Source organism: Cnephaeus nilssonii (genome assembly GCF_951640355.1).
Source record: "Cnephaeus nilssonii genome assembly, chromosome: 1".
Lineage (NCBI taxonomy): Eukaryota > Metazoa > Chordata > Mammalia > Chiroptera > Vespertilionidae > Cnephaeus > Cnephaeus nilssonii.
In genome coordinates, this window is record NC_137072.1 from 92888258 (window position 1) to 92903443 (window position 15186).

The following is a 15186-nucleotide window of genomic DNA, read 5'->3' on the forward strand; positions in this document are numbered from 1 at the left end:
CCCTTGTAAAACAATGGCAAATAATTTAGAGGTACTCCACCCACAAGGAGCTAGAGCATAATTAAACTCCCAACTCCTAAAGTGTGGGCTGTGCAGAGTATAGTATGAAAGGGGGTGGGAGTGGGAAAAACAACTTCACAGGAAGTGGAGAAACTTGACAAATGTCACCTCAGCCAGGAAATCAAGTCAATATCAGCCGTGATAAATCCTATTGATAGCATGTACCCTTTATTTGTGATGAAAATAGCACTTTACCTCTGTGGTCTTCCTTCCCCAAAACTCATAACCTCAATCTAATTATGAGAAAAACATCAGATAATCCTAATAGAGGGACATGCTACAAAATACTTGACTAGTGCTCCTCAAAACAGGTACGGTCATCAAAAACATGGAAAGTCTGAGAAATTATCACAGCCACAGGGAATCGAATGAGACATGAAAAGAAAAAGGATATTTTGTAAAAACTAAGAAAATCTGAATAAGCTAAGGGCTTTAGTCATTAGTGAGATGATATTTCATTATAATTACATATTTCTAATTACCACAAATGCATCACATTAATGTAAGATAACAAAGGGGGAAATGGATGAAGGGTATATGGGAACTGTAATATCTTAGTTTTTCTGGAAATCTAAAATTGTTCTAAAATATTTTTACAATATTTCAAAGTCTGCAAATACACACAGTAATATAAATGTATAGAAAAACGTCTAGTGACACTAAACCAGTAATCTCTATATCTATATATATAAAAAGCTAATATGCAAAATGTCCCCTTGGGAGTTTGACCAGGAGTTCGATCACTTGCCATGACGTGCACTGACCACCAGGGGGCTGCGCAGAATGAAGGCCCCAGCTGGCAGCTGGAAGGCCTCGATTGGCCCTGATCGCTGGCCAGGCCTAGAGATCCTACCCTCTAGTCCTATATAATAAAGAGGTAATATGCAAATTGACCCTCATGCCCTCACAAGATGGTTGCCTACGACCAGGCTGGCAGGGGGGGTTAGTGAGGGACGACCAAACGATTGAACAAGCAGGCTACGTGGAGTGACCAGGCCAGCAGGGGGGTGAGGGATGACCAAACGACTGAACAAGCAGGCTGCGTGGGGTGGCCAGGCCAGCAGGGTAGGGCAGTTGGGGGAGACCAGGCCGGCAGCGGGGGCAGTTAGCAGCGATCAGGCCAGCAGAGGGGGGCAGTTGGGGGCAACCAGGCCAGCAGGGGGGGTGCAGTTGGGGGCAACCAGTCTGGCAGGGGAGGCAGTAGGGGGTGACCTGGCCAGCAGCAGGGGGCAGTGAGGGGCGACCAGGCCAGCACACAGAGGCAGTGAGGGACAATCAGGCCAGTGGGGTGTGCGGGGGGAGGGCAGTTAGGGGCAACCAGGCAGGCAGGCAAGCGATTAGAAGCCAGCAGTCCAGGATTGTGAGAGGGATGTCTGACTGCCAGGGATCGGGCCTAAACTGGCAGTGCGACATCCCCCAAGGGGTCCCGGATTGGAGAGGGTGCAGGCTGGGCTGAGGAGACACCCACCCCCCCCCCCCCGCCCCGTGCACAAATTTCGTGCACCGGGCCTCTAATATTTTTATAATTCTCTTACCTACGCTGTATGAGTTATTTATATGGAAGATATGTACCTCCACTATTATTCTGCAAGTTATTTCGGATATAATGAGGGGAAGGCAAAAGAGAATAAAAACCAGTTTAGGCTTCTCTCTTTTCAGCAGAAAAGTTTTATTCCTTATAAGGACAAACAATTGAAACCACATCCAAGGCCTTTACAGACACAAAACAAAGTAGCCATTTAAAGCATTAGATATTGAGGGACGAGACATATAATGGGGGAAATGCTTCGCCATCTGAAGCTTACATCAAACTGCTCAATCGACAGCTGAACTCTGCGAGCGCTTGGGTGTGATCAAGAGAGAGTACAGCCACAGAACCAAAGGAGAACGGCTGTTGGCTACAACACAAGCATTTTAAGACTACACTGGCAGGGATGTATTTCCATAGTGAAGGGCAGAGGGGAGAAGAGCTGTTCCTTCCCACAGGACTTTAGGCCGCCTTGCAGAGGGCCACGGCAGAGAAGCGGACTTCCCCTTGCTCACGCTCAGTGAATTCTCTGCAGACCTTGGCAGCATCCTGAAAAGGAGGAATGTCATTAATGTACAAATAGCAACAGCTCAAAATGAACCTTTCCAAGGGAACGTACCAGGAAGGCCTATAAATGCTCGAAGTTCACCCTGGTCAACTGTAAACTTCCCATTAAACTTAACCCTTTGCACTCGCTTGCTTTTTTCTCGATTCCTTTATTCTAATGCTAACCGTGTCGAGTCACACTCGACATCCGAGTGCAAAAGGTTAAAAATCCAGGCTTGCCGGGCCGGCGTGGCTCAGTGGTTGAGCATCAACCTATGAACCAGGAGGTCACAGTTCAATTCCGGCAGGGCACATACCCAGGGTTGCGGGCTCGATCCCTGGTGTGGGGTGTGCAGGAGGCAGCCGATCAATGATTCTCTCTCATTGATGTTTCTCTCTCTCTCTCCATCTTCCTTCCTCTCTGAAATCAATAAAAATATATTTTTAAAAAATCCCCAGGGCTTAAGACAAGAGAAAAGAAAATCAGGTCAAGGGAGAGACAGACTTGCACCACAGATCTGACTTCAGAAGCTTGGACTCCTTTGTTACTCCCACCAAATGCCCTGTTCCTCCCACCTTGTGCCTGGTTTTGACAACAAAACACAAAAGTTATAATTCTGAAATTCCCAGAGTAGAGACAAATTTCTTCCAAGTAAACATTTTACAAAAGAGCCTTAAAAGTTTACATACCTGCTATTCCAGGCATAAACAAGTGACATGTTACTAATTCTAAGACCTAGATCACAAAGACTGGTAACAAAAATTGATTATTGCATTTCGCTTTAGTGAGCACTCTCGATGTAAGAGTGGAAAATCAATCAGCTGCCTCCTGCACATCACCTATGGAGAATCTGGCCCACACAACAAGGCAGGTGCCCTGACCGGGAATTGAACTGGCAAACTTTGGGTGCATGGGACGATGCCCAGCTGAGTCACATTGGTCATGGCTCCAGATTTTACAGTTTCTTGCTATTTTTTGTTTGTTTGTTTGTTTAAATGTTATCTTCAAAAGTTTCCATACAGGGTCTTCCAGGTATAGACAAGTGATGTGTTACTTCTAAACCGAAGACAAGACCCTCCACCAGCAAAAAGATTGCAAGCTGCTTTATGGTGACACCGTATTCGCTTTATCATAGAGGGACCAAACCCGCAATATCTCAGAAGTCTGTCTGTATTAGCTATTTACCAAATTCTAGGTTTTAAAAACGCCTTGGGATCATAAGTATCATCGTGTTCAATTTGTGAAGAGTCCACTTGAAAGACAGCTCCATTAATTATCAGACCATTAAGAGGACAGGTAATACTCAACGACACAGAATATCAGCTCCCAAAGTCTAGAAATCGCCAACTCAGTAATGAGTGCGGCCCTTAAAAAGATCCACCATGGCGGAGTTTCATTCCTGCTTTGAAACCACTTAGCAAAACTAAAGTGAGTCTAGATTGGCATCACATTTTATTGTCAGAATTTTTAAGACACTGAAATCCCATACCTGTAGGGCTTTCCTACAGTGTTAACTAATATGAAGTGTGGGCCTCTAAAGGGAGAACAGACAATTCTCTCCAGTATATACAATGAGTTTGGACCTAAGTCATTGAAGTTTATAATGCTTGGGTTAAGTTTATGTATTTTCTCACTGGCTTAAGTAAATTTTGTGTAAAGTTTGGAGATCCTAAAACATCTTTAATCATATACAACCAGCCTCACTCAAGAATTTTCACTAATTAAGATGCTAGTTTACATTCATTTACTTTTAAATGAGATTCTAATTAGAACCAGTTTTATTTTTTTTGAACAATAAAGTTTTACCTTCCCCCCACCCCATAAATTCTCCTCACATAACAGTCGTAGGTATCCCATGGGGGGGTGCATTTCATGGTATCAGGATAGTATCAGCTATGAGTCAGACTGGACCTCAGAGCTTTATTTGGAGAAACTTTCCCCCAAATGGGTCATGACCAGAAATTGTGCTTCTGTTCTTACTCTCTCCCATAAGTAAATGCTGACTCTCTCATGCAAATCTCCCGGATCCTGCTTCGCTAGGTCTAGCTCTCATTCTATATTACTGTTCTCATACCCCTGTAAATCCAAGAATCAGCTCCCACTGATCTCAGGTGTGTATATCAGCCAACTGGAGCAAGTGACCCTCCCTCCTGGAGTGGCATATTTGGCCCACCAGCACCTCCAAGTTGTCAGGTCTATGATGTTCCAAAGACAGGTCTATTGCTTAGAAAGGCAGTATCGTACAGTGACTACATACAGACTCTAGAGACAGACTGTAGAGATTGGAGCCATGGCTCTGCCATTTAAGTCACTGACCTTGGGCATCACTTACCCTCTGCTCCTGTTTCTTCACCTGTAAAATGTGAAAAATAATACCTGCCTCCCAGTATCCTTAGAAGGATTGCATAAGAACTCCAAGTCACTTAGAAGAGCACCTAGTTCAGGGGTCAGCAAACTGCAGCCTGGGCACCAAATCCGGCCTGCTGCCTGTTTTTGTGACTCAAGTTTCAGTGCAACAGCCACACACATTCATTTATCCATTGTCTATGGGCTGCTCTGGAGCTGTCACAGCAGAATTGCATATTTGCAATGGGCCATATGCCACCCAAAGCTAAAGCATCTTCTGTCTGAAAAATTCTGTCAACCCCCAGTCTGCACACAGCAAGTGCTAAAAAAAAGGACTAGCTGTATTACAAATGCAGTAGCATTTTAATTTCATCACAATCATTTCCCTTTATAACAGCAAACTGATTCAACTGTGGAGACTCGTTTTCAGGGTGAATAGGCCTAGAGTAGCCTCCCAGCTCTGGTCCAGAACTAAGGTTTCTGTGGTCACTTGTTCGGGGATGGTTACACTGTGATCCTGGATCTTAAAAGTTCTTGTCAGGCATGTTTTCAATCTGCTTCTCTCATCCTATTAACAGCGGACCAAGTGGGAAGAAAATGCTCCTGAAATTAACTGCCTAACCAGAATCCATAATACACTACCTACAAAACTGACCCAAATCCAGCAGCCCGGGACGGATGAGGAAAGGCTCAGGAAAGGCTGTTCCACGAGTCATTAGCTATGATGTAATCTGGCAAGAGGACAATGGTCACCTTAATCCCACAAAGAGGCAGAGCCCTGCCTTTCAGGCTGAGTCTCACTGTGGGCTAGAGACGGCACACGACACAGGTTAGTCAGGGCTGCTCTGAAGGATCCTGGTTAAATCCACTTGCTATACAATAAGGTAGGTAGGATTACTAAAATGATCTTTAAGCCCCAAAGAATGCTATTAACTCGGGTGATTGCTGCTGGCTGTACTGAAAAAGTGTTAGCACTTTACAACAGACAGTTGGCTAAAGACACGCGGCCTTACTGGGGATGGATTCCAAAGCTCACCTGCAGCAGCGAGTCCTCTGCGCTGGTGCCGTGGTTCACCGGAAAAGGCATTCGTCCATCTACAACAAAGAAGCCAGGCGAGTCAATTTTCTATGCACGTGTTCTGGCTACTGTGCTTGTCCAGCCTAAAGGGGGGGGTTTAGATTCTTCCAAATACCATTGCCACTCCCACAAAGAAAGCCTAGTTATAAAGCAACATGCTGGGAAGGAGGTTCAAGTGCTCGTGGATAATCCATCCCAGGCAATTCTCACCTACAAGTAACAAGATCATAGCCCAATCCAGCCACCCTCACTGAAGGACTTGGGCCCCATCCCCTGGGAAGGACCCAGAGCAAAAGGCAGGAAGGTGCAGGTCTCTAAGGTGCAGGAAGGTGGAGGCAGGCCGGGCCCCTGGAGATGTGCCCCTCAATGACTGCCGGTGAGCTATCTACTCAGAGGCAGTGCCTGGACGTGAGACAACACAGCTTTCTCCATGAATACAATGAGGACGACTTTTACAAGATGGATCATCTTTCTTGTTGCCATATACCCGTGAACAGAAATCACCCCACATGTACAAATCCATTTTACACTAACAAGGTCATAGTTAGGCATTTATCTTTTCCCCAAAGCATTCCCTGTCTGAAAAGGATGATGCCAGAGATCCTATGCGGACAGTGCTGCAGCGGAGAAGTGAGAAGAAACACTGAACACTCCCGCCTTGACTGGTGCTGGACTGGTCTCGTTACCGGTCTGACTAGAGCCATCATTTGGCAGGTCAGTTGCCCAAAGGGAAGGGCTGGGCAGCACAAAGGGTTAAGTTCCCCCATGGGAATGCCCTGTTGTTCTGACTTCATAGACAATGATATAAAGTTACATGTCAATACTGCAAAAGGAAGTAAGTATGAAAGAACGAAACTGTATTAGAGTCCAAAAATGGAGCGAAACGTACCAAGTTCATAGAGGTGGCCATCCACGTTGTTGAACAGGATAAAGTGAAAGTTCACTTTGTCATCTACCTGGAGAGAGCCAAGAAATTTTTTTTGGAAATGAGTATTTTATAAAGCAGAACGTAATTTGTTAAAAATAAACGTAATATAGCCCTAGCCGGTTTTGCCCAGTGGATAGAGCGTCGGCCTGAGGACTGAAGGGTCCTGGGTTCGATTCCAGTCAAGGGCACGGACCTCGGTTGCAGGCTCCACCCTGGCCCTGGTTGGGGCTCATACAGGAGGCAACCAATCGATGTGTTTCTCACATCAATATTTCTGTCTTTCCCTCTCTCAAAAAATAAATGGAAAAATAACTTCGGGTAAGGATTAAAAAATATATAATATATATATATATATATATATATACACACACACACACACACACACACACATATATATATATAATTTTATTCCACCCCCCTCGGGTGAGGATTAAAAAAAAACTTAAAACATGTAATATGTAATAAATAAGTATAATATGCTTGAACCAACTTGCTTGTGTATGTATATATATTTTTTTCTAATTTTAATGTTTTTTATTGATTTCAGGGAGGAAGGGAGAGAAAGAGATAGAAACATTAATGACGAGAGAGAATCATTGATCAACTGCCTCCTGCACTGCCCCCTACTGGGAATCGAGCCCGCAACCCAGGCATGTGCCAGGAATCAAGCCCTGACCTCCTGGTTCATAGGCCAACACTCAAACACTGAGCCACAGAGGCCAGGCTTGCTTGTGTATTTTTAAAATTATTATAGGTAACATTTATGTATTTCCTAAACATTAGGCTCTAATCTAAGCGCAGTAAAGTAGATAGACTGTAGCTGTCAGAGCTGACTTGCTTTTTACTGAAGAGAAAATTAAGGCTTACGGAAGGTAAGTATCTCATCCAAGGTCAAGACGAGAAAGTGGCAGAGCAAACTATCATTTATCGAGGCAGTGTAGCTGACTTAAATCTAATTTAACATTTGACTAGAAGGCTCTGTGCAGATTAATGGTACATAAGCCTTCCGGAAATTGTCAGTCCTTGTTTGTGTATCTTACTATACCCAACAGTCTGTGAGAAGAATATCTGACGTGCTCAATTACTAGGTGGGGTGTTACTCATTTGGATGTAAACAAAATACTATCAGCCTGAATTTACTCAAGGTTATGCCAACCGCCAATTGGATTTCTGAGAGCCAATTCTTATAAACAGGTCTGGTCAAAGCATTGTGCCAGTAGGATTTTTCGGCGTTAACTGGCCATGGGTGGAAAACAACATTTGCTGTGTCCCAGTAAGAGGTCACTCCACATATTTTAGGGAAAACACAGGTGGCACCTGGGCAGCCTGGCTCTGATTGGTACTTGCACTTACCCGACACTGGCCTTCCTGGGCCACAGCGTCATGGGCTGTCTGAATGGCCTGCAGACAAGAGAGAACGCTTAGCACAAAATCTTCCCGAGTTACCGAAAACGTGATGCTCTGGAAGTTCTCTTCCTACCTCATTCTTTTCAAAGCATTTTGCTCTGTCTTCCGGGGACAACTTCTCCGTTTCAGAAAGAAACTGTTTCAGGACTGAGCCATCCTCTTTAAAAAAAGAATACAAATATGAGTATAGATAAAATAATGCAAACGGGTGCACATTTATTGATTTAAACTATTGCAGCCAGTCATGTTGAGCGACCTGAATTTTTACTATGGCCTCCAAGGACGTGGGTGGGCTGTACCATCTGCCCCAGACTCTTTCCCACCACTCCCTTGTCACTGCACTCGAGCCCGAGAACTCTCCATTCCTCATGTGCCAAGCTTTCCTCTGCTCCTGGCCACTCCCCAGCTCCCTTCACCTCCCATCTCATATTCATCTCTCTATCTCTTATCATCACTTTGTTACAGCACTTATCCATTGGTAACATGTATCTGTGAGCTTTTTGGTGCCATAAAATGAAACTGTCTTATCGGTTGCTGTATCTACAGCACCTGGCAATGCACAATTAATGTGAATTGCGAACATGATGTAACAATAACAATCTAATCTAATTAACCAGTTCTCAACCAAGATTTTTTCTTTCAGGGTAGAAAGTGCAAGCTTAGTAATACCGTTATCCAGGATAGACATTAACCTAAGGGTCTTAAATGGAAATGTAAAGGGCCACATAGTCCGGTCTAGAGAGAGAGTTGACAGCTGACCACTGATGATTAACCCAAGTGTTTAGTCGTTGCTCAGGTCGGATAAGTCTAGGAGACACTGACTACCCAGCTAGATCAAGAAAAACTTAAAATGTCAAAAAGACCTCAACTTGACCTTTCAGCTCTAAACTTTAAAAAAGTAAATGTATTAAATTGGTACTATTCAAGATTTGGAAGTGATGGAATCCTCTTCACTTTATGAGGAGGGCTGTGGTTCAGATTAAGCCTTTAGCACCATCATGACCACGGTTACAAAAAAATCCCGGTGCCTTTGCTAATCTCAAGAACACAGCAGTCTACATAAAGTGAGACCCACTGCGGAAGAACTAGAAAGGATCAAGCTGCAGCTGCCTAACACAGCTCCGTCAAGTCAATATTTGGAAAAGCAACTTCTAGAAGATCTGGATGTTTACGGCCAGGCAGGTGATTTTTATTATTTTATTTTTAATTGCAAAAGTGTATCAGTATTATAGTCTTGGCCACACTTTCCTTGTAAGAAGAAGTATTTGACCTGCTCTAAGCAACCGTGTGGACTATTAGCCGAAATTATTCCGTTCTTAACCACCCCACCTACTGTCGAAATCAGATTGCTACCTTATTTTTGTAAATAAAGTTCTGCTGGAACACAGCCACATCCATTGGTTCATATCTGTGTCGATGGCTGATTTTTGCACAACAAGGACAGAGACCATATGGCCCTCAAGCCTGAAAGATTTACTCTCAGGCCTTTGGAGAAAGTTTGCTGACGCTTGGCCTAAATCAGACATAATAGCCATGTATTTTAACACATTCTAGTGCTACTAATTGTGCCTCTGACAAGCTTTAGGGCTGAGCCCCACTCATTTCTTCTACATCCTCCACAGCACCCATGGAAGGTGGGCTCAAGCACCTGACCTGACTTTGTTCACAGCTGAATCCTTTCAGAGTTGCGGCCTGCTGCTGTGCCTCTCTGCGGGAACCTTCACTGTCTGCACCCAGCTGCTCTAAGCCAGCAGTCGCCAACCTTTCGGACCCCACAGACCACCGGTTGGTGACCGCTGCTCTAAGCTGTTTGGTTCTCTCCTGTTATTATTATGAAACACGGTACCATGAAAGACAGGTCCTAACTGTTGATGTTTCAGGGCTTAACACCATCTCTCATTCTGCAGGATCACTGAGAAGTAAACACAGGGGAATTACAATAATAATTGGCCCTCAAGTGTTCTTTATCCTTCACCTGACACTCATCTAAGCTTTGTACAAATGAAGAGCACATGCAGAGCAACAGTACAAAACTGAACCACTCCCTTTTCCTCTCCAGGTGGAAGCAGCCAAATTACACTTCTTAGAAAATGAGTTTCCTTCCCTTGAAACAGAGAAAACAAGAACTCACCCACAGATTATATCTGGATAAGTAGGCTGCAAAAATGTTGAAGGCAACATGTTTGCTGAACAGACCACTGGGGATTTGGGAGTGAAGACTGATGGTTAACAAGAGGTCAACTAGAGGATGACGGGTCTCAAAACTCACACTTACCAAATTCCAGTTTGTCCTGATTATTGGCCACCGCATGTATAAGTCCAATGGTACCACAGGAGTTCCCAATGGTCTGCTTCATGAAGTACACTTTAGGACTGACTTCTTGTCCCTTAAGTTCTTCAATCTGTTTTTTCCTGAAGTTCTCATGCTGTCAATGTAAAAAAACATGCTAATATCCCAAAATAAAAATGCAAAGACAGATGGTAGCGCAGTAAGTTCTACCACCTAAATGGAAACACAAATAGGATGTGTGACCAGGAGCCTTGGTTCTTTCTACACGCCAGCCAACGCCCAGGACAGAGACCACATGGCCCTCAAGCCTGAAAGATTTACTCTCAGGCCTTTTAAGAAAGTTGGCCGACTCTCGGCGCCAAGGCAATGGCCTGCCTGTCCCTCACACCCCCACCAGCCCGTGGGGTTCTGAGAGGTTCTGAGACTCCACCCTGATGCTGCAGTGCAGTAATGGCCTTGGATATTGCCCAAGGCCTGTCTAGACACCACCGCAGCCTTTTAGCTGGAAGTGGATGATGTCACAAAGTTAAAAAACAGACACGTTCATTCTATAAGCTAAGGATCTTAAATAGAAATGTAAAGAGCCAACGAGTTTCCTTCCCTTAATACCAACAACGACTATCTTTCACATGGGCATCCCAATCAAGCTTTGGTTAATGGAACAGCCAAGAATACCAGCCAGTTTACAGCCCACTATTCTTTACCATTCTACTTCTGTTCTATCCAAGTACTAGTATACATACCTCTCTTTAAAAACAATACAAGCCTTAACGTAAAGGCACAATTTAAAGACATTTATGACTCCCTCTCCCTTTTTTTAAAGGAAAAACAACTGGCTTAGGGTGCTGGCTGCGATTTCACAAAAACTCCTCCCCATCCTACAAAAGGAAGATGTGACACTTGTTTGTCCTTGCCAGCTGTCCCGTTTGTGGACAGATGAGCAATGGCAGGTGAGGAAGAGGGTATAGATCAGGAAGTCAATTTTTCCCAAAACATCCATTCGCTCTTTGTACAGTCACTCAGTGGGCTTGTCCGAACCTTTCGCTAGCAAGTGTTCAAGACCTTACAGGTATGACTTCTCAGCTAACAGCAGAGTGCTAATGCTACAGAAACATTAGTCCCCATAACCAGTGTAATTCAGACAAAATATTTCCAATCCTAGCAGCCTTCCCTTACTGTACATGGAACTGAAATTTAGGCCTTCTCCATGGCACCAGCAGAGGAACGTGATCTCTTGTCCCACAAAATCAACTTTTAACTCCAACTCGTAGGAAGTTCTAGCGCCATGTATCCACTAGATCCTTAAATTAAGTGACTCATTGACTATTAAGGCTTTTCACTTTTCTAGGTTAAACATTTTAAAATGGGATAGCACATCCTTTAGGGTTGTTTGAGCTCTTGCGTGGATACCCTTACTGAAATATTCATTATCACTTAACGTTAATATTTTACAGTGGTCCATTTAGGATTTAATAATACTCTCTTAGACAAAATTAAGTGCTTTCTAAATCAACTTTGGAAGTCAAGCTACAGAACCTAAACTTTTCTTTGAATTTGCTTTAGTGTTTAGCCCAGTAGGTGTTTTGTATCGCAGAATGGGTGCTCAATAAATCTGACAGACTGAACTGGAGCTAAAAAAAACTAGTTATTGAGCTCTTTCAAACATAAAATGTTCAAACCACAACGTTCTCTAACAAGAACCACTTGATCCAGCAAAAGGAGATCAGTGTGGGCTTTTGAAAGACAAGCCTGCTGCGCCACTGCCTCCCAGAGGCCTGGTGTAGGAGAGCTGCTCAAAACCTCCGAGTCATCATGGTTCCTCTAGCAAGAAAGCTGTGAGGGGCTCAAATAAGAGGAGATTGCATTTCATTTGGCCAACAGAGACGTTAATGAGACGTGCAATTTTGGGCAGCTCCGTTTTCACCTAAGTAAAAGCGTTGCCAATAAAAAACATGTCACTGGGAATATCCTAACCGTTTTAATAAGGGCGTTTAACCCATTTATAGGAGGAACACCTGGAACTTCCCATAGGGCCTAATTTATGCAGAGGATGCTTCTAGAACACCCAGACTTCAGGCTGGTGCTTCAACTCACTCTGTGTGTGGAATGATGCCCCAAATGCGAATGGCTCAAGTTTTGTTACAGGAAATGTTCAACCACTCCCAAATCAGGGGTCAAGTGACAGCAATAGGAGATATAGACAATACCATGCCGATTAGTGGAATTCCATACATCGCAAGACAACAATTATCCCAGCTACCTTTTTTATATCTGATGCTCAGTCTTTGATGCACACTTGTAGGAGGAAGACCATCTAAAGGGAAATGAAAAGGTATTTCCAAGACTGCTCTAATGCCCACCTATTTCATTTACCCACAGGGTCAGAGAGGAAAGAGGCTAAGAGAGGTGGAAGGAGGTTCCCGTACAGGAACCATATACAAAATGATTAAGCTTTTTGCAAGAGCACACTGGTGAGGCTAAAACCCAAGTGTGCATGTTGTAGAAAGTGGAAGAGTGGGAAGAATTCCCTGAGACCATGGGCGAGACCCAGGCAGTGGAAGCGGAGAATTAAAGAACCTATTGTTTTCATGTGCTTTAGGCAAGCCCATCCCCCTCCATGTAATAGCAAGGTGACACAGCCTTTCAAAGGGAAAGAACCAGCCATGCCTTGGCATGGAAGGTTCAGAAAAGCCTAGGTTCAAAGGGCTTATGAATAGGATGGATTTCCCTGAGGGATAATCATTTGGAATTATTTCTCTTCCAAATTTGAGGCAAGGCTGGATGGGTGAGCAAGAGCAATAAGCTCTATTACAACAGGAGCCCCAAGGAGTAGGTACCAAGGGTGTGGGCTCCTCCCTCCACCCCACCCCACCCTGCCCCAACCCCCAGGGAGAGGGCAGTTTTGCCAGGTGTGGGCGCTTAGGCCAGGTGGGAAGAGGAGCCTGGAGTCTACCCTCAGTGCCTCATTTTGGTTTGGGAGAGGCGCGCGCCCCGGGCCCCACGCCCTACCTGGGCGGTGAGCGGGAACAGCAGCAGCAGCGCGCAGGCGGGCGCCGGCACCGAGCTCAGCGCGTCCTCCTCCAGCCCCAGCACGTCCACAAAGCGCCACTGGCCGGCGACCCCCAGCCGGGCCAGCACCTGCAGAGAGGAGACACGGCGGCCAGGCTCGGGGAGACAGACCCCCTCAGCGCTCCCACAGGAGCCTGGGAGGACTCCCCACTCGAGCCTGGGAGGAGTCTCCGCCCGGTCCCCCGCCCCGCCAGCGCGGTGACACAGCACAAAGCGCGGCCCACACGTGGCTCCGGCGAAGCCCGAGCACCCGAGTCCCGCGGCCCCAGCCACGCCCTCGGGGGCTCGGCCGGGCGCTCGCCGGTGGGTGCAGCCGCCTCCTCCGCCTGCATCCCACCCCGCCCCCGATGCAGGGGCCGAGGGAGGGCGTCCCGACCGCGCCCAGCCCGGCTCCTCGGGAGCACGCAGGGCGCCGCTTAGTCCCTGCGAAACCGCCGGAGCAGGTGGGCGCCTCCGCCTCCGCCTCGGCTCTCCTGGGTGGGGGGAGGGGACAGGGACAACGCGAGATGCCACTCACTTTGTTCAGCATCTGAAAGACAAATGCAAAGGAAAACACACAAATAAAACCGGTCAGCGATCCGGCCGCCCGGCGTGGGCTGACCCTCAGCCCAAGCGCTCCCGGGGCCGCGATGCACCTGACGCTCACCTCGGGGTTGATTTCCATGGGTTTGAGCTGCATCTTCGCGGACCACAGGTGAGACCGGCGACCGGAGAAGAGGAAAAACAGCCAGCGGAGCCGCCCAGGCTGCCGCTATAAAGCGCCGGCCTGACGCACTGTGGGTGCCTGCGCAGGGGGGTCGGGGCAACACCAACAGCGGGGGAAACCGCCAGTCTCCGCAAAACGGGCGCGAACCCCCCCTCTGCGCAGGGCGGAGTGGTTCGGCCGGGCCCCCAAACCTTGCAGCCTCACTTGCTGGTGAGATAATCCGGTGGTGGTGGCGATGCATTTGTTGCTGGGCGCTCCCTGAGCGTATGGAACAGTCCTTTTGACCGAGTCTAATTTTTTGCGAAGTTTCTGGAAACTCTACCTTTCTGCCATTCCAATTACCTGGAATCTCGGGGCTTCTGAAGCGTTGAGAAAAAAAAGCTCAAATTCAACAGGTCTATATTTAATATGAATATAAATGTGTTTCCCAAATCTCGCAGCAGTTTGCATTTGACCTTAGACAATTTCATCCTCCATGTTAAATCAGACCAGAACCGAATTTCGTCCTTGAATTGACGGACTAGAATAAAACATAGTCTGGAATAGAACAGATACTGCATTAGTAATGCTGATGTCATGTTACTCCCTGGGAGGAATGGTGTGGTCATGTGGAAGCTGTGGAAACCTGGGGGATGTGAGGGCAATATAGCAAGCACACGGAGCATCAGGAGGTGGGGGAGACTTGGGGAAAACAGATATGATTTCCAGACGAAAGGATGTACTAGTGAAAAGAAAAACATCTGTGAAAAGAATGGAGGCTTTGAAAGATAAAATTCCGAGTTCAAAATAAAATACAGTGACTAAGAAGGGGAATGGCAACTAAAGAGACCCCTGTTCTCTAATGATCTCAGGTGGGGTTTGTTTTTCCTACCAGCCTATTAAAAAGATGGAGAGGAAAAGCGTATGCCAACGGTTGAATAAAAAGAGGGAGGAAAATCTCTAAGAATTGTGCCAGGAAAGCTAAACCTCCGCACGAAGTGGGATTTGCAGAAATACTAAGGAAGGAAGAAGGTCGGGTATTTTTTTTTAAAATGTGCTTAGAACAAAATAATGATGATGGTGAAAGAGCAGACCTCCTGTTAGGGGTGGGGAGTCCAAGGTTAATAAGATAACAAAGAGAAGGAGGGAATCTACATTGTTGGTGTTATTACCTCTCTACAGTGCATCAGATCTTTTGCATGCCATTTCACTTAATCCTTAGAGTACCCAATGACAAAACTCTTAATA

The 15186-nt window shown here is 45.9% G+C and overlaps 1 protein-coding gene across 1 annotated transcript; it reads right to left on the reverse strand.

Moving 5' to 3' along the window:
- Window positions 1-1740: 1740 nt before the first annotated feature.
- Window positions 1741-14035, reverse strand: UCHL1 (ubiquitin C-terminal hydrolase L1). Its single transcript, XM_079796853.1, has 9 exons — window positions 13900-14035; window positions 13771-13782; window positions 13194-13322; window positions 10170-10320; window positions 7968-8053; window positions 7841-7888; window positions 6449-6515; window positions 5518-5576; window positions 1741-2137 (listed from the first exon to the last, which is right to left on the reverse strand). The coding sequence occupies exons 1-9, from the start codon at window positions 13930-13932 to the stop codon at window positions 2051-2053; spliced, it is 672 nt and encodes a 223-aa protein (XP_079652979.1). The 5' UTR covers window positions 13933-14035; the 3' UTR covers window positions 1741-2050.
- Window positions 14036-15186: the final 1151 nt, after the last annotated feature.

What these genes read in the sequence shown, in the direction of transcription:
- UCHL1 (XM_079796853.1), bottom strand. Translation starts at nt 13,932, where the DNA reads ATGCAGCTCAAACCCATGGAAATCAACCCCGAG. An exon ending in TGTTCCCGCTCACCGCCCAG is followed by an intron (nt 10,321 to 13,193) that starts GTAGGGCGTGGG and finishes TTACATTGACAG; the next exon opens with CATGAGAACTTCAGGAAAAA. An exon ending in CCCAGGAAGGCCAGTGTCGG is followed by an intron (nt 6,516 to 7,840) that starts GTAAGTGCAAGT and finishes GGCTCTCTCCAG; the next exon opens with GTAGATGACAAAGTGAACTT.